The 21,732-nt window shown below is 43.0% G+C and overlaps 1 protein-coding gene across 1 annotated transcript; it reads left to right on the forward strand.

Moving 5' to 3' along the window:
* The first annotated feature begins 6,529 nt into the window (after nt 1–6,529).
* On the forward strand, nt 6,530–20,485 carry pth3r (parathyroid hormone 3 receptor). Its single transcript, XM_036538363.1, has 13 exons — nt 6,530–6,604; nt 11,338–11,443; nt 12,402–12,512; nt 14,058–14,182; nt 15,661–15,755; nt 17,391–17,544; nt 17,834–17,987; nt 18,185–18,245; nt 18,424–18,490; nt 18,849–18,943; nt 19,252–19,393; nt 19,824–19,865; nt 20,090–20,485. The coding sequence occupies exons 1-13, from the start codon at nt 6,530–6,532 to the stop codon at nt 20,483–20,485; spliced, it is 1,623 nt and encodes a 540-aa protein (XP_036394256.1).
* The last annotated feature ends 1,247 nt before the right edge of the window (nt 20,486–21,732 follow it).

Here is a 21,732-nt window from a genome sequence, read left to right on the forward strand (position 1 = left end):
AACATTGGAGCTTGGCTCAATCTCAAACGTAAATGGAAGATTAAATAGTTATTGTGCAGTTTTATGCTTTGAGTTGTTTTAATTCCTACTAGAGCCTGGCCATGACCCTTAGGTGGATGAAGTTCTACGGCTTAGTGCCTACACTTGATTCTCTACAATCTGCACTGGCAGTGGAAGCCTGACCTCTGGGTCTGCTCATTGGGAACAGATGTTCACGTATGTGCATGTGTGTCTGTGCGTGTGTGTGTTTGTGTGCACATGCATGTGTGCAGGCGTGCATGTGCATGTATGTGTGAGTGTGCATGTGTCTGTGTGTGTTTGAGGGTGTGTGTACTAGGAGTAGGGGGTCTTTATTTTTAGAATAATTTGTATAAATTAGAGTGGATTATGTCTTGACAAATAAGAAGGAGTGTGCAGTGCTGGATTTTTTCCAGTTTTCCACTCTACAAATAGCTGCTGCTTGACCCTTCACTACAGAAACAGAAATATCCCAAGATTACCAGACATTTTTGCCATGGTGGTGTGCGTATATGAGATACATGGCAATTATGACTTTCAAATAAATCGTTCAGAGGGACAGAGCAGAGTGTGAATCGATAAAAAAACAACGTTATATACAGGTATATATTGGCTAATAAGCAGTTCAGCGCTCTCATGTGGTATAGATATGCAACTGCATGGGATAAAAGTAGGTTGTGTCATTAAACCCAGAGGGGCTTACCATGAACAAATTGCTAATCAACGTACTTTGTTTTGCTTTGTTGTATAAGAATAAGAGAAAACGTTTCAGCTGTAATCTGATCATTCTGATTCAACTAAATTCCTGTAGAGTACTGGGGTTCAACTGCACAGAAAAAAACTGCAATGAATAAATATATTTGAGGAAAAAAATCTGTCAAGATCACTTACTGGATTTATAAAACATATATCTTTGAGTATAAAACAAACCTTCAGGCATTCAATCAAAATCATTCCCTGTGTGTACATCCACATTTAGCATCACAATGTACAGCTTTTCTCACAATGAATTCAGCATTGAATTTGGTGCAGTGAAAAAGATATACAATGGAAAAAAGTCAAATGTAATATTTGTGAATAAATACTCAGCCATCATATCCAAACTAAAAATGTAAAATGTATCTAAAAAAAAAATAATAGTACGCCTAAGTTAAGAGAGCTTATTTCAATAGACACAGAAGATTTTTTAAAAGTGTTCTTATGGGCTATTGCCATTCTTGACAAAATCAATTTTTTCAATTTATGACATCACGGATGGGCATTGTCACTGATAAGGGGTTTGTAACAAACAGTAAACACATGCATATTGCGAGGCATAATCTGGTACCAGTAATATTCCTTGCCCAAGTCATTATTGTAGAGAGTTTGCTTTTGTTCTTGACACTCAGATTACTCATCCACGCTTCTTGTCAACAACTGCAGCTTGTTAAAAAGATGAAATTTTCGCAATATGAATTAATCAATGAATTAATATACATATACAAACTTTGAGAAATTTCTGCCCTGCTAGATCTGCCCCAGTCAACTGTAAGTGCTATTATTGTCAAGTGGAAGCGTCTAGGAGCAACAACAGCTCAGCCATGAAGCGGTAGACCACGCGGGGCCGCCGAGTGCTGAAGCGTGTAGCATGTAAAAACCGCCTATCCTCTGTTGAATCACTCACTACAGATTTCCAAACTGTCTCTGGCTGCAACATCAGCACAAGAACTGTGCGTCGGGAGCTTCATGAAATGGATTTCCATGGCCGAGCAGCTGCACACAAGCCTAACATCACTATATGCAATGCCAAATGACCGCTCCCGCCCCCTAGCTGTTGTGTTTTTGTTTTTCCCTGTCCATGTGCTTTTGTTTTCCTTGTGTTCTAGCCCTGCCCCCGCTCTCCGCCCTCTCTCCACCCACCTGATTGTCTCCACCTGCCTGTCTGCACACCTGCTTCCCATCACCTCATCAGCCTAGCCCTATATCTACCCTGCTTGTCTCTGTCTTGTTTGCTAGATCGTTTCAGTGTTTCTGCCTTTCTTGGTCCTGCCTGTGTTTTCCTGTTTGGATTTTTCTGGTTTTTGCCTTGCCTGTTCCTTGACATTGTCTTTGCCTGCCCTTCTGTCCTGATTGCCTGATCTGCCTGCCTGCCTTCATGGTTTGACCCTGCCTGTTGCTGTTTTGATCTTTGTTTTGCCCTTGGACTGCCTGCCTGGTATTTTGACCCTGCCTGTTTTGGACTGCCTGCTTGTTTGACGATTCTGTTAATAAACGCCTGGAATTAGAGCACTCATGGTCTGTGTCTGAGTCTGTGCCTGAGTCCTGACATGGAATCTGTAACAGTGGAAACGCGTTCTCTGGAATGATGAATCATGCTTGACTATCTGGCAGTCTGATGGACAAATCTGGGTTTGGTGGACGCCAGGAGAGCGCTATCTACCGGAATGCACAGTACCTACAGTAAAGTTTGGTGGAGGCGGGATAATGGTCTGGGGCTGTTTTTCAGGGTTTTGGCTAGGCCCCTTAGTTCCAGTGAAGGGTAACATTTAGACAATTGTCTAAAGACATTTTAGACAATTGTATGCTTCCAACCTTGTGCCAACAGTTTGGGGAAGGCCCTTTTCTGTTCCAGCATGACTATGCCCCTGTGCACAAAGCAACGTCAATAAAGACATGGTTTGACGAGTTTGGTGTGGAGGAACTCCAGTGGCCCGCACAGAGCCCTGACCTCAACCCCACTGAACACCTTTGGGATGAATTAGAACGCCGATTGCGAGCCAGGCCTTCTCGTCCAACATCAGTGCCAGACCTCACAAATGCTCTTTTGGCTGAATAGGCACAAATTCCCATAGACACACTCCAAAATCTTGTGGAAAGCCTTCCCAGAAGAGTGGAGGCTGTTATAGCTGCAAAGTGGGGGGGGGGGGTAAGTCCATATTAATGCCCATGGTTTTGGAATGGGATGTCCAATAAGCTCATATAGTGTGATGGTCAGGTGTCCACATACTTTTGGCCATATTTTGTGTGTGTGTGTGTGTGTGTGTATATATATATATATATATATGAAAATTCCATTTGATCAGCATTGGTTTTCACATAAAACTTCAAAAAAGAAAGCCCCCCCCTAGGGCCATGTCATAAGCACATTTAGAAAGAGATCTGCCTCTAAGTGTACCATAGCAGACAGGTTCCTCATCCCATGGTGTGGTAGGAGGTGTAGAACCTGGCCTCCATCTCTTAGCCATAAACAGATCTGTCCAGCAGCTGTGTGCTAGAGGCTTGGACACAGATGGTACAATCAGATGAACCAATATAGTGGTCAGGTAACATAGGTGAGACTCATGATCAGCTTTAACTTTTAAAGGTATAAGCTTGGCTCTTTTTTGGCCTATGATAAGGTTGTGGGTGTGGACCAGCTCTTCAACTGACTTCAAACTGACACACCTCAGTAGACATGCCCTAAAATCAATAGGGGTTTTTCACCCTTGGGCTGCTGTTGGCCTGTCAGTGCTACAGCTCACTCCTGACAACAAGCCAGCTCTGCTGTTCTACAGCCAGTTTTAATGTGTGCAGCAGTCCAGCAGGGGGGCTCATATCTGACAGGATGGTGAGATCAGTAAGGTAGGAAGAGTCTGTACCAATAAGTCACAGTTCTGAGCTGTGGGATCTGGCGGCAAGATGGAAGCCACTTCTCACAAAGAAGAACATATAGTCTTGTTTGAATGATGCAAAAAGATACTCTGAATCCCCTGCTGCCATGTGGAAAAAGGTCTTGTGGTTTGAGGAGACAAAGGTAGAACCTTTTGGCCATAATTTTAAATGATATATTTGGTGCAAAGCCAACACAACCCATCAGCCTAAGAACACAGTCCCTCCTGTCAAGCATGGTGTTGGCAGCATCATACTATGAGGCTGCTTCTCCTCAGCAGGGACAGGAACTCTGGTGAGGATAGAGGAGAAATTGAACAGTGTAAAATATTAATAGATTTTAGAGAAAATCCTGCTACCGTCTGCAAAAAGCTGAAGATGGGGAAGAATTTTACCTTTCAGCATGGCAATGATCCAAAGTACACAGAAAAATCCACATTGGAATGACTGAAAAAGTAAAATCAATGCCCTGGAATGGCCCAGTCAGAACCCTGACCTCAGCCTCATTGAAAACATTTGGACTGAACTGAAGAGAGCTGTTTGTAAGTTGTCCCCTCGCAATTTAAATGAACTCTACTGCAAAGGAGAATGGGAGAAAATAGCAAAATCTAGATATGAGAAGTTGGTAGGGTCTTATCCAAACATCCTTCCTGCAGTTTTCAAAGCAAAAGGTGCTTCCACCAAGTACTCATTTAAAGGTGTGCAGACTTAAGCAACCAAGACATTCAAGGTTTTCAATTTTTAATACTTTTTTGAAAAACTGACATATTTAATTTTTACTTAGATATTGTTGGTTGCAATGTTTAAATAATGCTAAAAAAAAGGTCTGACTTCCCTTGTCTTGATTTCAGCCATTTAGACACCAAAAACAAGAAGCTGTGAAAGGGTGTGTAGACTTTCTAGATCCACTGTACATGAGTAGTTGCTGAAAGCTTTACTCCACCTACTGTAGAGGGCCTTGAGATCAATAATGAATGATAACGGATGTAGATGCTGATTCATCACATAACTGTATTTAGAAAAGGTGGCCCTTACATACAGATGGCATGGCTAAAGGATCACTCTCAGCCACCATAACTGCAGAAGAGATTAATTTCGAGTCACATGCTGAGTCAAAGAAAGTTGATGGTGGGAATACGCTTTTGCGATGGATATTTAGCAACAAGCAGAACATATCAACATCAATCCTGAAATCACACCATAAATCCAATTAGGAGTATAAACAGCATATATGCATAGTTTGTGTTACAAATATATGCACAACACACATGTAGTGAAATTATATAAAGATAAAGGCAAACCTCCACAGCATCCTCTGAGAATCGTGTAATTAATCCCAATTCTCAAATTTCCTGTTGTTGGCCTCAAATCCAATGAGACTGAACAGCTCTCACCTGATAGGAAGAATTGTTAATGTTTTCATGTTTTGATGTCTGGCATCAATTTGACAGTTCCTCTTCTTTTGTTTCCTTCTTCTGTTCCTGATGGTGCAATAATGAAGACATCAAGTATTCATTGTTGTGTAAAAACTGCCAAGAGAAAAAGTATGTGAAATACACCCAGTGGTGTGCCAATGAACTGGGACGGTTGTTTTAAAATGAGCAGTGATGTCAGTGGAGAAACTTCTGTAATATGGCTCTAGTCTTTGCCACCTTAACATTATCATATATTTGCCACAGGAGGGCAACATTGTCAAAGACTAAATTTGTCTGTTGAGCGCTATTTTAATCGCCAGCATTCTAGATTGATGATATTATATGGCTTTTCCACAGGAGGGCAACACTGTTAAAGGATAAGTTGGTCCAAGTAGCTAAGCACTATTTTGATAGTCAGTGTTCAAGATTGATGACGCTATCTGACTTACACATGAGGGCAACGTTGTCCAAGTCTATCTTTGGTGTTCTGTCTGAGTGATCAGATCATGAAGTAAATTATCTTGTGCTGCAGACACTGAGGGCTGGCAATATTCATTGATGGAAGGCCAGACCAATTACTGTCTATCAGAGAGTTCTGATGGTTGAAGCCACATGACATCTTTCTCTCTGCCTCACAAATATATATATGTATGGAAGCAGCCTATTCAACCACAGGACAAACAGCTCAGAGTCACAGGTCTCAAGCTTATATACAATCCATTGGGAATGATTACATCTCTGACCAGTGAGAGCACAGAGAGAGGGTGAGTGTGCGAGGCAGAGAGATAAAGGAGATAGAGAGAGAGGACAAGACATAGAGGGATCTCCTTCAGACAGTAAAGAGTTAACGGTAGTGGGAGCCAGAAGGGCAGTTCATCCCTCTCAGTCAACAGTGGTGGGAGCTGCACTGCCAGAGCTGAGAGAAGACAGTAATACCACGCTTCACTCTCCCAGCCGTTCTACAACACACACAGCACAGAGAGGAAGAGGAGCTCAAAGGAGGCAAGGGCACCTCCATCGACAAAGAGAAACGAATCTCTAGAGAGAGAAGAAGCCCAAACTGCACTGATGAAGACATGTAAAGTGATGCAATGACCAGAGGAAGGGACCTTGATTCAGGACTTCAGCTCCCCCACTGAAATTGAAATCCTACTGTTTGCATCATCTCTGCAGTGTACCAGAGATGCTAAGAGGAGGGTTCCAAGGCTGAATGGGAGTATTACATTGATGGAACATTGAGAAAAAGTAATAGACATTCCCAAGACACACTTTCTGTGATCTTCCCTTTACCTCATTTCTGGGATATTGTGTTAGTACCAAGGTGACAGCAGCTACAACGATGCCTTGTGTGCTCCAGGACCAAAGCTGGCAAGTTTGGGTGACAACCCCCGAAGGAGTCTGAGATCCTTTTCAACTGGAGTACGAAGGGAAGTCTTGAAGGTTTGAAGGGGTGGGTCACTAGGGCCAAAATGGAAAGAACGTCGTCTGTGAAAGGAGCCATCACAATCTTCATCTGTTTCACTGTGACAGTGGTCAATGCACTGGTGAGTCATATATTAACAACTGCAATTCATACACACAAATGTTCAGGTGACAGGGTGATTTCAAGTGAGTGATTCACTAGACATCACAATTAGAATCAAATGAATGATAAAAGGATTAACAACCAAGACCTGAATAACATAAATGCTTCCACATGTGAACATCACCCCAAAGCAGTATGACTGAGCAATATTAAAGCAACGGGTTATTCAGATGATGTTCCTGTAGGATTCAGACCTTAAACGTCACTGTGTCCTGGCTTGTAAGTTTTTCTTTTTTTATAGCTCAAGATGGTAATAATGAATTAGGGATAAAATATATAAGCAATGCTTTCCTGTAATCATGATATGTATACAATGTATCCAACTATAGCTGTAAATTAAACCCTCAAACTTCAGTGAATGTGAGTGTATTAGTCATAGCCTTTGATGAGAGGAATGCTTCTCCACGGGAGAGTAACACTGGACATTTGTCGTATTTGCCGTTGAGGATGTTTGGATCATGAATACTGAACCTGGCGGCATCGTATTCAAGAAGTGCAGTCACTGCAGTCAAAGACCTATAAGTGCTCCCTGGGTGTTCTAAGGAAAATAAGGTCCCCTCCGCCCAAAACTGATTTCTGTAAAGTGGAATTGATGTGGACAAAGTGGAGTAACAGATGTGAGTGGATGCACCCCTGCTGTTGTCCACAGAGGTTTTAAAAACAAGGGTGAAGGACAGCAGCTCAGGAACATGGGATAGGAGATGCTAGTGGCTCAATTGGTGCAGAGAGATGAGGGTCCAAGCTCTGTTGACGCAGAACCTGGCGAATTTGTGAGATGAGATTGTGGTATAAGTACCTTACTGAAAGTTATTGCATATGCTGATGACCATGGCCATCTATTGAGGATTTTGGTGTGGCCTGTGGAAAGCACCTGAAAGCAGGATATCAGGCATTACAATGAGGCCAGTCCACAGTGTCTGTGTGCATTTTCATCGTGCTTAGTAAATTTTCCTGTTAATGCATTTTTTTTTTTTGTTGCATCTTAAATACAGTTTTCTCTTTTGAGATATCTTTACGCCAGAGGAAGTACTCTAAACAATACAAAATCAGAAATATCACTTGAGACAAAAAGCTATGTGATTCAGTGCTATATGAATATTACCCCATTGTATTTTTGCCACAGCAGAGACCTTGGGAGATGACCCTAACAGGAATGCAGCAAGATAACTTTGACAGGGTAGAGGTGCGTGTCTGCAGTCTTAGGCTCTCTGCATTACCCAGATAGGGGATACGCCACACCTCCATCTCAATACTGTAGAGCTAGAAGGAAGCATACACACATCAATAACATTTTAACAAATTATCAGTGCAACCTATTAATCCAAGCTCATTTTACAGTAAATCTTTAAGAAGCATAAAAGATTGACTGCCTTGATTTCAGATCCACTGAATGGACTCTGAATACATATTAATGCAGGCTTATCGATGGATGGTTTTAAAATAGCCTCAGATTGGTCGTTGTTTTAATGTGCAGCGCTTAAACTGATTTTCCAAAGGGAATTTAATTTATGTTGATGAAGAGCTATTCAAACTCTGATTGTGTTAGTGGCACTCCCCCTTTTTTGCCAGTAAAAATCAATGCAGAGCAGTCAGCTCTGGTGCATTGACTCATGGGCCTTCAGCTTTAAGAAAGGGACTTGTAGAATGATTTCAGATCAGCATACCAGTCATTATTATCATGGACTGTAGTGGTAAGGAGCAGCGTTCATAAGCAAAACGTTGCTGGTTTGCAACTCTGAAGGGGCACTGCTATTTTACCCTTGGGCAAGGTACTTAACCAATAATTGAGTCAGTAAATATCAAACCGTATAAATGGATAAAATTGTAGCTTATGCAGTTTGCTCTGGACAACAGTGTCTGCTAAATGATTGTACTATTATGTGAAATATTAACTTACTCCCATAATAGGAACCACTGTTTCATCACATCTCAAATAATAATAAGTGAAAATCTGAGTCTCTGTAATTTTTATTCCTTCAGCTTTAAGAAACATATTTTTAAGAAGAAAATACTTGCCTTGCTGTCCTCATGAAAAGCAACGCTTTCAGTCCTTTGCTCTGACATATTTGCTGCATTTCTGAATGCTAGACTTTAACAGAACTCGACAGACATTCAGAAGAATTGAGGTGATATCAAGCCTATAATGGTGGCTGATCAGTGCTTTCACTGGAAGCGCAGCACAGATGCATCCAGAAATGGCACTCTTCAGCTAGAGATGCCACAAATTAAATGGAGCCAACATACACATGCTATAATCAAGTGTAAAGGTGATGTCATTGTGTGACAATGTATGAGCCATTAAATCACAGTTTGGAAAATGCCATTCCAGTTACTCATTTGTACATATGTACGACTGTTTAAGACAACAGCATGGTAGAAATATACATTTTACTATGGACATTTATAAATAGAATAGAAATCACATCTTAATTGCATTAAACTGAAGTGCTTTGTTATTATTATTTTATCAGTTTTGTTATTATAATGGTCATTGTTTAATTGTTCTTGAACAATTAAATACTTGTATTCATTCATTTATTTTCTGTTATTTAAAAAAGAAATAAATATAAAAACAAGAACAGGTTCAGTCGGTATTGAAGTGTTGACTGTGGTGATGAGGAGAGTATGAGGAGAGATGAGGAGATATGAGGAGAATGAAAGAAGGAAATCTCTAGTCCAGGACCACAGCACAGGGGACTGAGCACTGAGACTGGAGGTGTGCCATCCATCACTGATACTGTGAGTCAATGAGCCAATCGCTTTGACTTCCAGTTTTAGACCACTTTTCTCGCACACAGAGGTGTCCAGTGTACACCTAGTACATTTGTCACTCGCACAGAGATATATGATAAGCAAAAACTGCTCCCAGTTTCAGTTTTCTTATTGTATTCCAAATCCTTTTAGACCACAAACAAATGTCACAGATATGCCCTTTGTGCTGAGTGAAGGGGACACTGGTGGCTTAAAATCAATGGCTGTCCTATGTCCACTGGATGGAACTTTCACCCTCCAGGTAAACAGAGCCTGTTGTGAGTTCTAAGAAATGACCTGAGCTCGGGTGTGCTTTTGCTCTTTGCAGTAGGCCAGTGTCAGCCCAGGCCAGGCTTAGTGCTCCTTGGTCAGTGAAGCAGAAAATGACTTAACCCCTCAATGGGAGGGAATCTAATTAAAAACAATGGTGGGACCTGTCACACACTAATTGATTTTCAGACATCCCCTCCATCAGCAAAATGTGCAGATAACTACCAAGCAGCAAGAAGACATGATGATATTTACCAGAACATATGGATGAAAAAAATCACGATAGGTATGAACAGGGAGATATATACAATTAAACGATGTTAGAATATTAAATGTTTTCCATGAGTCTGGGGATATACATCACAGAGATGTGGCTGAGACACACACACACACACACACACACACACACACACACACACACACACACACAGTGATTGACATGCCTGCCATAGAGAGCACAGCAGCCAGATCCCTACTTATCCCAAATGAGCCCATACACACTGACCTAGCCAATCATCTCCTGCTTTGTGGGGAAGCTGTGTGTTCACAAACCTGGACTACTTCCCTCCCTTCCCTTCCCATTTCTCATCATCTCTGTCTCATGTGCCTCCTCCCTCTCCCTGGAATACAATGGCCAGGACAGGCAAACAGCAATAACTCACCCCGTCTGACAGGTCTCCGTTTTCCATGCTCTGGGCAAATCTGGCGTGTGGAGTGAGACATCACTCCAAACCACAGCCACTCGCACGTCACATCTAGCATCTCACTGAGGCGCCTGCTCCTTGTGTGAAAGTCCCTGAAGTACAGACTGTGTACTCTCTGATCCCTGAGCTGTCTGGCAATGCATTTCTTTCTACTTCTATGGATATGATGAAAACACATGACTAATGTATGGTCACAACACTGAAGAAACATTTTCTGGGGCATCGTTATGGTTTAGCATGATTTGTTCTCGGTGACAGCGTTTTTTTTTTTTTGTTTTTTTTTGACGACAGCTCGGAGACAGCGGCAGCGTGATTGATTGTGTGGAGATAATTGTGTCAATATTGTGAAAACCGCAGAGCAGCGCACGTCTTGTGTGGAGCATAAAGGCGCTGGGCTGCGCAGGGCCTGGAGCCTTGAGGGGCCGCTGTTTGTCTAGAGAGAGTCTGTTCTTCCCGCTGTCCCCGTTTCTCTCCTCCTCCAGTTCTTTCTGTTTGTTTCTGCAGCCTGCGATGATATGTGCCCCTGACCTCCTCCCATCCCTCAGTCTGTCTGAGTGTGAGAACTGACGGACTGCTGGTTTTGAGGAGCGGTTGCGAAATGTTTGGGGCCACAGAGCGGCCTGTGTTCAGCTGTCCACGCCTGTAGGCTGGCGGGCGGGGGCACAGGTGAAGAGGTCTCCAGCAGGCTGCTGCACTGCAAGGGGTTTCGAGAGGGTCTGACACATATCACACTCCTGCGCAAGTATTTCACAACACCCGGAGGCAAAGGATTAAACCCCTATATGTTTGCAAATTTAGCTTCAGCGACAACCGCTTAATAAATGTGAGGGCAGCGTAGGAGAGGCGCTGGAACCAGGACACCTCCCTATGACTGCACTGTGGAGAGTCAGACATGTAAGAGACCAGCGCTGCTTCGGGAGTGCTTCCTCTGTGATGATGATTGTGCGCTGTCTTGTCTCCAACACAGGTGGATTCGGATGATGTCATCACCAGGGACGAGCAGATCTACCTCCTAATTGGAGCCAGGGTCAGGTGTGAGAGGAACATTCGCGCCCAGCTGGAGACAGTCAGAGGTGTTGGCTCGAACTTTGTCTCCACAGCCTTGTCTTCTGTAGCACAGGGCAGGCTGAATGCAGCTAAATACTCAACGTGATGGCATTATCTCTGCAACCTTGTATTGCTGCTAACATTTTTGATATGTTTTGACTGGGGGGGGGGGGGCGCACATATGCGTAAACGTAAGGTACAATGACTGTACACTGAGAATCCGCAACAGCCTTCCTCTTACTGAAACTTGAGAGAGAGGCATCTGAGGGGCACCTCAGGCTTCTCACCTCAGTGATGTTAGTGTTGCATGAGACAAACAAAAAGAGCAGCAGAATGGCCAGATAGCATCTGCTACACTGGATCCTTTGATTATATTAATGTAAATTCAGGGCCCTGCTAGGGTTCAATCACCGAGGTGCAGCAACACCAATGATCCAATTTCCTGGCGATATGAGTTACCATAGTAACAGTGAGGCACAAGCTTGATGCTGAGCAATATAATGGGAGCCTGGGTTCAATTGCTTTGTCATGTTTTATAGCAATTCTTAATCATATTACATTAGCTGTAGGCAAGGCTGATGCCCTGAGGAGAATAAAAATAATTTTAAAGAATCTAAATGACAGAATCCATTTTGGAATCAGTAGTGCCATGTAGGCTAGTCGTATTTTAGGTTTCTTGGCACACACCTTTTCATCCTGCTTTTGTATCTTCTAAAACTCTAAGTCACCCCAGTCAAGGGAACATGCCAAATAAGTACACAGTAATGACAATGATCCAAGGCCATTTAATTATCAGCATAATATAAATATAAATAAAAGCGATATCAACAATAGAATAAAAGATTACATTTGAAAAATAAATATGCTTAGCATTGCTACCAGTCTCGTATGGCATATTGTATCACTTCATCATAATGTGCCATGCTTGATTAGTATTGTTTTGAGCCACAGTAGAATGCAGTGATACCTGGTTCCTGTTCACAGACACAGACTGTGTGCCAGAGTGGGACGGCATAATCTGCTGGCCCAAGGGGAAACCCAACCAGCTGGTGTCTGCCCTCTGCCCTGATTATATCTACGACTTCAACCACAGAGGTGAGGTGTCCCCCAGCCCTCCTAGCTTGCCTTACCCCCCCACCCCAAACACTACAGCGTCTGCAGAGGTGCTGCACTGCCTGTATTTAAGCAACACAGCACCAGGCACTAAATTAGGCAGACCCAGGCATATAAATGTTACCCAGGAGGATGAAGAGTGGATAAGCACTAAACATGAGATTAATGTCATTAATGTCAGAGAAACAAACAGCCAGTTTAAAAAGCGGAGAGGTGAATCTCACCAGGGCAACAACAGATGTGTCAACGAAATCCTCTTCCCCCCTCTTCTTCTTCTTTCTCCTTTCAACAAGGTGACGTTAATAGCTGCCATAATTTGTGGTTTCCATGAAGGCCTCCTGTTTAACTTCCTTTAGAACAATGGTCAGTAACATGTTTATTGTGTCACTCATTAATGAAGGCAAAAAAGGTAAAAAGCTCCAAAAATCATCTTCCCGGTGCTCTTTCATCATCTATCAGCTATTTTAAAATATGCCTTGCAATCGTTATCTGAGATAACTGAGAGATTTGAGAGCCAGCTGTCCTGATTGTATCCTAGTGCTAGTTAGTGTCACTCACCAACAATACAATCAGATGTTCACACATGCAGAGAAATTGTACATCCCCACCCCCGACCCCGTTGTGCGACATGGGTCAGACATTCATTATCACCATGTCACCCAAGAACGCCATTAACCCTAACAGGAGTGCCTCAGAGATGATGAAGAGGGGAGGAGGGGAAGCGCTATGGTTGCTGTGGACATGGCTGCTGCTGGGTTACTCAAGTGTTTCTTACATTGCAATGATCTGCTTTGTTTTTGTAGGAGCCTGAGCCTTGTGCATGCTAGACAATTTCCTGAAAAGGCAATAGAGAAATTCAATTCCGTTCAATTCAATTCAATTCAATTCAGTTCAGTTCAGTTCAGTTCAGTTCAGTTCAGTTCAGCTCAATTCAATTCAATTCAATTCAATTCAATTCAATTCAATTCAATTCAATTTAATTTAATTTAATTTAATTTAATTTAATTTAATTTAATTTAATTCAATTCAATTCAATTCAATTCAATTCAATTCAATTCAATTCAATTCAATTCAATTCAATTCAATTCAATTCAGTTCAATTCAGTTCAGTTCAGTTCAGTTCAGTTCAGTTCAGTTCAGTTCAGTTCAGTTAAGTTCAGTTCAATTCAATTCAATTCAATTCAATTCAATTCAGTTCAATTCAATTTTGTGATGGTTGCTGAATCCAGATAGGTTTTTATAATAGTCATTTGTGTGTATCTTTGTGTATTTGTGATTTCCAATACTCATTGTTCTTATTTTCCACAGAACATAAAGCACCCTTGGGACTTTGTGGTCTTCACCTCCTCTCACTCCCTCTCTCTCAATCTCATACTCATTTTCTCATCCAAGGGGAACAATGCTTCTCCAACCATTTAAAACTCACTTCAGCTTTTTCAAAACAGTGCGCGTCACTACAGCAGTGTTTGCAATTGTAAGCATCGCTGCTGTTGGTTTCACTGTGTCCCTCCCCCTGCCGTCCCCCAGGTCAGGCCTACCGACAGTGTGATGCCTCGGGGAACTGGGAGCAGGTGTCCAGCATCAACCGCACCTGGGCCAACTACACCGAATGTACCACCTACCTGTTGTCCGACCGCAGGAACCAAGAGGAGGTCAGTGGCACCGTCTCCCTTTTACCCAACAGACCTCCTCTCTATGGATGAGAAAATTAGAACCCATTTGTACAGCTCATGGGTGAAACTGCATTGTCTAATCAGCCACTGGATCTCACAGTGCCTTTTCAATCACCTCGTGGTGTTCAGGTCCTCTGCAATATCTGCAAATGGTGTTTTCATGCCTTTCAGTTTAAATCCAAACCTCCTTTAGCTAGGTTTAGAATCAGGCATGAGTGAGCGAAGATGGGTTTAAAACTCCACAGACTGTGGTCTGTGAAACCCAGGTGGTGCAGTCCTCCCACCTGAAGATGCAGAGACTTATGAGATTGAAAGTGACAGACTGTCACAATGGCTTGAGAAGGGATTGTTCACGTGCCCACTGGTATTGTGCTCTCCTAACAGATTTGGGGCACGAGGACAGGGAGGCATTGACATGCCACACACACACACACACATTCACATTCACATGCACAAACAGCACGCCTTGAGGCCTGAAATGAAAACCCATTAAATCAGATATTCTCCACTTTCATTTAGACATGGTAACCCACAACATCAAGAAAAGGCAACACATTTCTGAATGTTAATTTAAAATAGCAAGATTAAAACATCCTGGTTAAGTTTACACACCCTTTTAATGAAAGTTGAATTGTGTTCAGCTCTAACCGTTTGCCATCCAAATCATGGCCACAGCTAATTGACTTCACTTGTGACCACTTGAAGTGATTCTGATTAGTTCCCGATAAAATAATTTGCTCCTGTAGGTGTTCTCAGTGGATTTCCTTGTTTCTTAGTGCATGGCAGTGTAATGAAACAGCTATTATCAACTAAGAGCTACCAAAACATCTCCAGGATCAAATTATTGAAAAGCACAGATCTGGAGAGGGTTATAAAAAGATATCAAGGGCCTGACACAGTAAAACACAGTAAAACACAGTAAAAACCACAATCAAGAAATTGATTAAATATGGCACCAACAGCACCTTGCCAAGACTATATCCAGGAATCGCCCAGTTAGAGCTCGGACTTCAACCCCATTGAAAATCTTTGGACTGACCTGAAGAAAGCTGTTCATAAGTGGTCCCCTTGCACTTAAGGTGAACTCGAACTCTAAAACAAAGAAGAATGGGAGAAAATGGTAAAATCTAGATGTGAGAAGTTAATAGAGTCTTATCCAAACAGACTTATTGCAGTTATCAAAGCAAAAGGTGTTTCCACCAAGTATTAATTTAAGGGTGTGACTTTTGCAACCAAGACATTCAAAGTTTTTCATTTTAATACTTCTTTGAAAAACTGAGGCATTTGATCTTCAATTAGATATTGTTGGTTACAATGTGTAAATAATGCTAAAGAAAGTCTGACTTCACTTGTCTTGATTTCAGCTTTCAAGACACCAATGTGTAGACTTTCTTGATCCACTGTATTCCCCTTGCTTCCCCTCCTGAGTGCTCTCTGTCTACTGTCTCCCCCCTCAGGAGGTGTTTGAGCGCCTGCATCTGATGTACACCATTGGGTACTCTATCTCCCTGGTCTCCCTGTTAGTGGCTGTCTCCATCCTCTGCTACTTCAAGTAAGACATAAAGGGAGCTCCCTAATGGCAGATGGTCAAGTGGACAGGAAGTTTAGTATGTGCGTGTGGGTGTTATTTTCTGTATCATTCTGTATCATACCATTAAAAAACACATTCTAGTTCAATAGGTATGAACTAGACCTAGTACATCGTGAATGTCTTTTGGATTTTAGCAAAATTATCAATATGTATGCACCCAAGATAACATACAAAAATTAATAATAACAAGATTGTAGAATAATTTAAATACAATGACAAAGTAAGTACAACAGTGGCTGAAACACTTCAATAAATGTCCAGCGGAAAGATTTACAACTGATTGAATCTAGCCAGGCATATAACATCAACACATGAATGAGGACAAACAGCATAATAGTGTTAAATATGGGATAAACAAGGCAAATCTTGAATGTTGATCAACTGAGTAACTTCTCACCTCAAGCAAAGCTTGTACCAGCCCCTTAACCAAACCTGATCCTTATCTGTAGTACATACATGTGATTTGAGATGATATGATAAGTATGTTTGTTTCTCCTATAATGTCTGGGACTTTTATTTTGGACTGTGTCCTCATTAGATAGGATAGATAGTTGTGTGTGTGTGTATATGTTCCAACCTTCTGAAATTACCGCAAGGTAATTACATCATCTTCCCACTTTTACCTCCTTGTAGCTCATCCTTTACCTCCACATATGCTGCTTGCATATTTATGGGCTAGGCTAAAGGTATAGTATTAGTTCATTCATTTAAGGACCATTCCCATTCCCCATGACCAGCCTCCAAAATAACTCAAAACCCTAGGTAGAAACTTCAACTTCCTAACCACTTTTAATAGATTAGTCAAGCTCTTTCAAACATGGAAAATTGTTTCAGCCTGGAACACAACAAAGGGGAAATCACAACAGCCAGGGTCCATTAGACAACCATAGTAAAATATAAATATCAGTAATGACCTGCAGACTCCTGGTTTAATACTCTTATTGTTTTGAGGTTACGATATATCCTATATATATATATATATATATATATATTTATATATATATATATATATATATATATATATATATATATATATATATAATCCTATGGCACTGTTTTGATGTGGAACACAATAGCTTGCCCACAAAAAGATGTTGTATTTAAAAGATCTAAGGACCTAACATGTACATGCAGTATACGCATGCATGAAGGGTGGGTTAGACCTTTCGCTTTGTTTAACATGTGAGGAAGGTGTGGGGGTGGAGCTGTGAGAGTAAATCACAGATATTTGTTTTGTTTAATGACAGCATTATCAGTGCTCTCACATTCGAAGAAAAAAAGGGGTCACCCAGAATGGAGTTGTGGTGGTGAAAACTGTGACCTGCTCGATCACATCAAGGCCTGTGTGCAAGGGGTGTGGGTGGGGTTTGTGAATACTGGTATTGTGTGGAGGTGCAGATACAGCGTGTCTACACATCTTTTTGTACGCCTGAACATGAAGGTGCTCTCTGAAACGACCTGATGAAAAACTATGTGTCAGAGCCAGTGATATACTGTACATTTTGTGTGTGTATTTTGTATCTGCGAGAACCTGAAGTCTCACAGGTGAATGTCAATGTTTGCTTCTCTGTCTTTCTCTTTCCCTCTCTAATGAAGGCGGCTCCACTGCACCCGGAACTACATCCACATCCATCTTTTTGCCTCCTTTGTGTGTCGCGCCGTCAGTATCTTTGTGAAGGACGCCGTGCTGTACACTGTTACTGACGAGGGCCGGCCTGAAGGCGACAGCGTGGGACAGAAACCCCAGATGGTCTGTCACTTTCAGTGCCATCATGTCCTGCTCTCTTCAGCCCCCTTCAGTCTCTTCTTTATGGAGTCACCCTTTCCTCCAGCAGCATTGACCACATTCTTCATTTTTTGGTGCAATGCTGTATAATAAAAGTCTCAAAGCCAAATGGTTTCTCACCAGTGCTCTTGTCAGTGGTTTCACCTCTCACAGTCATGCATAGCACTCGCTTGATATTTTCTTGTTGCTTATGAGTTTCCCCTAGTCGCTGGGGTTGAGAGTGTGATGGCTGTCCCTTCTCTGTTCCCCTTAGGTGGGCTGTAAGGTGGCAGTGACTCTCTTCCTCTACTTCTTGGCCACCAACCACTACTGGATCCTGGTGGAGGGGCTCTACCTGCATAGCCTCATATTTATGGCCTTTCTGTCAGACAAGAACTACCTGTGGGCCCTGACCATCATTGGCTGGGGTGTGTGACAGGCCATGCACACACACGCAATCCACCACAAACCGTCTCTGTATGAATTTGTAAAAGTTTGACTGAGTTATTGCAGCGCAGTGGAAGACACAACAGGAATACAAGCAACAGGTCATAAAGCACAAATTGGAGGTCATTACAGCAAGACAGTGTGCATAACTGCTTCTCTCTGTGTGTCTCTGTTGAAGGCGTTCCGGCCGTGTTTGTTTCCATTTGGGTTAGTGCCCGTGCGTCACTTGCTGACACTCAGTGAGTAACCTGAGACACATCAGTGATGATGTCACCCAATTTATCATACACATCCACACACAGGTTCACAAAACCACCCAGATATGTGCACAAACATATCCTCATAAATGCACACACATACACTCACATGCATGTGCACTCGTACACATAGTCATAAGTTTCTCCACTTTGTCTGCAGATGCTGGGACATCAGCGCAGGAAATCTAAAGTGGATCTATCAAGTTCCTATCCTGGCAGCCATTGTTGTAAGAACATTTTCTCTTTCTGCATCTGTGTGTTGGATCCATATTTTAATGATTTGTAGTTAACATGCTTGCGATTCATGTATTAAGTATAGATGTTAGTCATACAATCAGTTTGTGAAGACTAAAAAAGGAGAAACTATTTCTTCACTCAGTCATTTGTTATGACCACATGAGTTACATCTGAATGAATTCCAGATATCAAGAGTGTTAATGTAGCTCATACATCAACTACTCACTCTGCACTTTCTCCAATATCCCAACATTTAAACAATCATTTTAAATTCTGATAATGGAAATCTATGGACTGCTAAGAAAGGAAGTAACCCTGATCAGACCTCCAATCTTCCCATTTCCACAGGTGAACTTCTTCCTGTTTCTCAACATTGTCAGGGTGCTGGCCTCCAAACTGTGGGAGACCAACACTGGCAAACTGGACCCCCGCCAGCAGTACAGGTCAGGGTCCCATTGCTGCCTAACAGCTAAATGTACTCACATCCACACTTCTCCAGCATGGCCATGACTCCAACTGGAGCATGGCTCATGTACCACAGCAGGATACTTAACCACAGCAGTGTGAACTGGGGTTACAAAATGTTCAGAAACTGGAAGATTTGGGAGAAACCCATTATAAGGTCACCTATTGGGGAGATATATTATAGATATTGGGGAGATAATATGATGACCTGTACTTGAAATACAGGCATGATGCATATACAGGGAGCGTGTGACTGAGGCATTCCTCTGTGTGTCCATCTGGGCAGGAAGCTGTTGAAGTCCACCCTGGTGCTGATGCCGCTGTTCGGGGTGCACTACATGGTGTTCATGGCCATGCCATACACGGAGGTGACTGGACTGCTATGGCAGGTGCAGATGCACTACGAGATGTTCTTCAACTCCTCGCAGGTCAGACTCACTCATCCTCCCAGCATTCGCCCAGCGCTTTCCGTCATGCACTGGTTATATTAGAGGGTGGAATGGGGGCCATGGGCTAAACTCAGTTCTGCCTCCTATACCAGATATCATACCATGTGAATTCCCCAGAGAATGGGTGTTTTATGCAAACTCTCTATCTCATACTGACACAAGTTATAGAAAGCGCAAAGCTGCTGATATTTGACATCATATCACAGAAGAAGCTCAAAAGCAGCTCCAGGGTGATCACTCTTATCACCAAGAGATTTTAGGACACAGTGGGTGCATACATCATGTCTGGCTAGAAGGAACCAAATCAGTAAGAAATGTTGGACTTCTGGGAACTCTGTAGTGCCTTAGGCTGCAGGCTTACCATGGAAAAGCTGGAGATTACCTCATGATGCCCTTCTCTGTTCCTCAGGGATTCTTTGTGGCATTCATCTACTGCTTCTGCAATGGGGAGGTGAGTATGAGGACATGTCTCTGTGTGCATTTATGCTGGTTCATGTGCATACTACTGTAGAGCATCTATATCTGTCCACGTGCCTGCATGTGTACTGTCTGTTTGCATATATTTATGTCCCGTATGTCTCTATGTGCCTTTGCATGTAAATATGAGTTTGTATTCTGCCTGTGTGCCTGTATGTGAGTGAACTCAGGGATGTGCACTTGTGTCTGCCTGTGCAGGTGCAAGCGGAGGTGAAAAAGGCGTGGCTGCGGCGGAGCCTAGTGCTGGACCTGAAGCAGAAGGCGCGGGTGACAAGCAGCGGTGGGAGCTGTTATTATGGCGGCATGGCCTCGCAGGCCACCACCAGCATCAGCCTCAGCGTGTCCGCCACCAAGGGCCTGTCCCTGGCAGGGGGGCGGCAGCGGCTGCCTGTGGCGCTGCTCCCCCTGTCCAACCTGCCCGGCTGCGTGCCCGGCAGCTCCGAGGCCTCGCTGCCCTCGCCCACCCAGCAGGAGCTGGTGCTGCGGAGGCCAGAGCGGCTGCCGCACGGCCCCGGGGACGCCCCGCTCCCTCTCTCCTCCGACGAGGAGCCCTGTCGTCCCCTCTCTGTTAAGGAGTTTGAGACCATCCTGTGAACACGCCCACTGCCCGTCCTCTGGGACTCCCTGCTGACGCCCCCCTCGTGGTCCTCCTCCTCATGCCCTCATCAGAGAGAGTAGCCAATTGGGAGCATGGTTCCCATGCATTGTGTGGCTTGTCTCGTTTACGCTCCCGTAACGACACGGTTTTTTGATTGATAAGGAGTCATTTCTGAGGATGCTGAGCAAACTCTCACTGACACAGAGCTGCCGTGTGGAAACTCACTCATGGACGATGAGGCCGCTGTGACGATCTCAGTGACCTGCAGACATACACCTCTGGCTGTTGCAGCAGTAATCTAAAAGCTCTTACTGCTCTTCTGGAGTATGGGTCATGCTATCACGAAAGCCCAGTTTTGTCTGAATGACAACATTTATAATATGAAACATTCAGGCGGCAGAGCACAACATGAGGGGCTTTAACATGAGGGCGATTTTTGATCCAGTTTCTGATGCACAAGGCAGCCAGAACATGAAATGCCTAAATCTAGCCCTAACCACAGGCAGACTGGCAGTTGGGCATTGGGCAGAGGGCCTTGACCCCAATTTGAAATGCTTAGCTCCATACAGAGAAGCAGCGGTTTAATGACTTGGCATGAACTGGCATGACTTAGTTGGGATTCAAAAGCAGACCCCTCATTCATCAGGGTGGACATTCCATTCCATACTGCATTTCAAGCTGAATCAGTGTAATGATTGAAAAACCCATTATATTTCTGTCTTTTCTTGAGCTGTTTGTTTATTGCAGTAAAATGTGATTATTTGATGTGACTGCAAATGTTGCTCCAAGTTATACAGTATTCGGAGAATTTGGGGAGGGGAGGGCGTCCTGGAAGAACTTCATGACCCAAACAAATCAGATTTTGAGAAAAATGAAGGCTGTTGTGAGTCCAGTGAAGACTGAGGTTTGTCACATTTTCATTTCCAATAGTTTCAAAAACAGCCAACACAATTAGCATTGATGTTAAAAATACAGTTAACTGCGAAAGAGGAACATGTGGGATATCAGGTTTCACAGGACACTCACCCACTTATGTCTAGTATGTACTCTGTTTTGCTATTTATCTGTTCTGGTTTGCATGACTGCTTACTGTGCATGTCTGCTTCCTGGTTTTAACTTGGAATTTTATCATGGCGAGGGCTGTTTCTGTTTTTGATACTTCAGAATGCTGAGAACTCCAATACTGAGAACATGTGGCATTGTGTATTAATGTTCACAGACATGCTAGTGTTTTGATAATGTG

Source organism: Megalops cyprinoides, chromosome 1 (genome assembly GCF_013368585.1).
Source record: "Megalops cyprinoides isolate fMegCyp1 chromosome 1, fMegCyp1.pri, whole genome shotgun sequence".
Lineage (NCBI taxonomy): Eukaryota > Metazoa > Chordata > Actinopteri > Elopiformes > Megalopidae > Megalops > Megalops cyprinoides.

What these genes read in the sequence shown, in the direction of transcription:
- pth3r (XM_036538363.1), top strand. Translation starts at nt 6,530, where the DNA reads ATGGAAAGAACGTCGTCTGTGAAAGGAGCCATCACAATCTTCATCTGT. An exon ending in ACCGCAGGAACCAAGAGGAG is followed by an intron (nt 14,183 to 15,660) that starts GTCAGTGGCACC and finishes CTCCCCCCTCAG; the next exon opens with GAGGTGTTTGAGCGCCTGCA. An exon ending in TCCATCCTCTGCTACTTCAA is followed by an intron (nt 15,756 to 17,390) that starts GTAAGACATAAA and finishes TCTCTAATGAAG; the next exon opens with GCGGCTCCACTGCACCCGGA.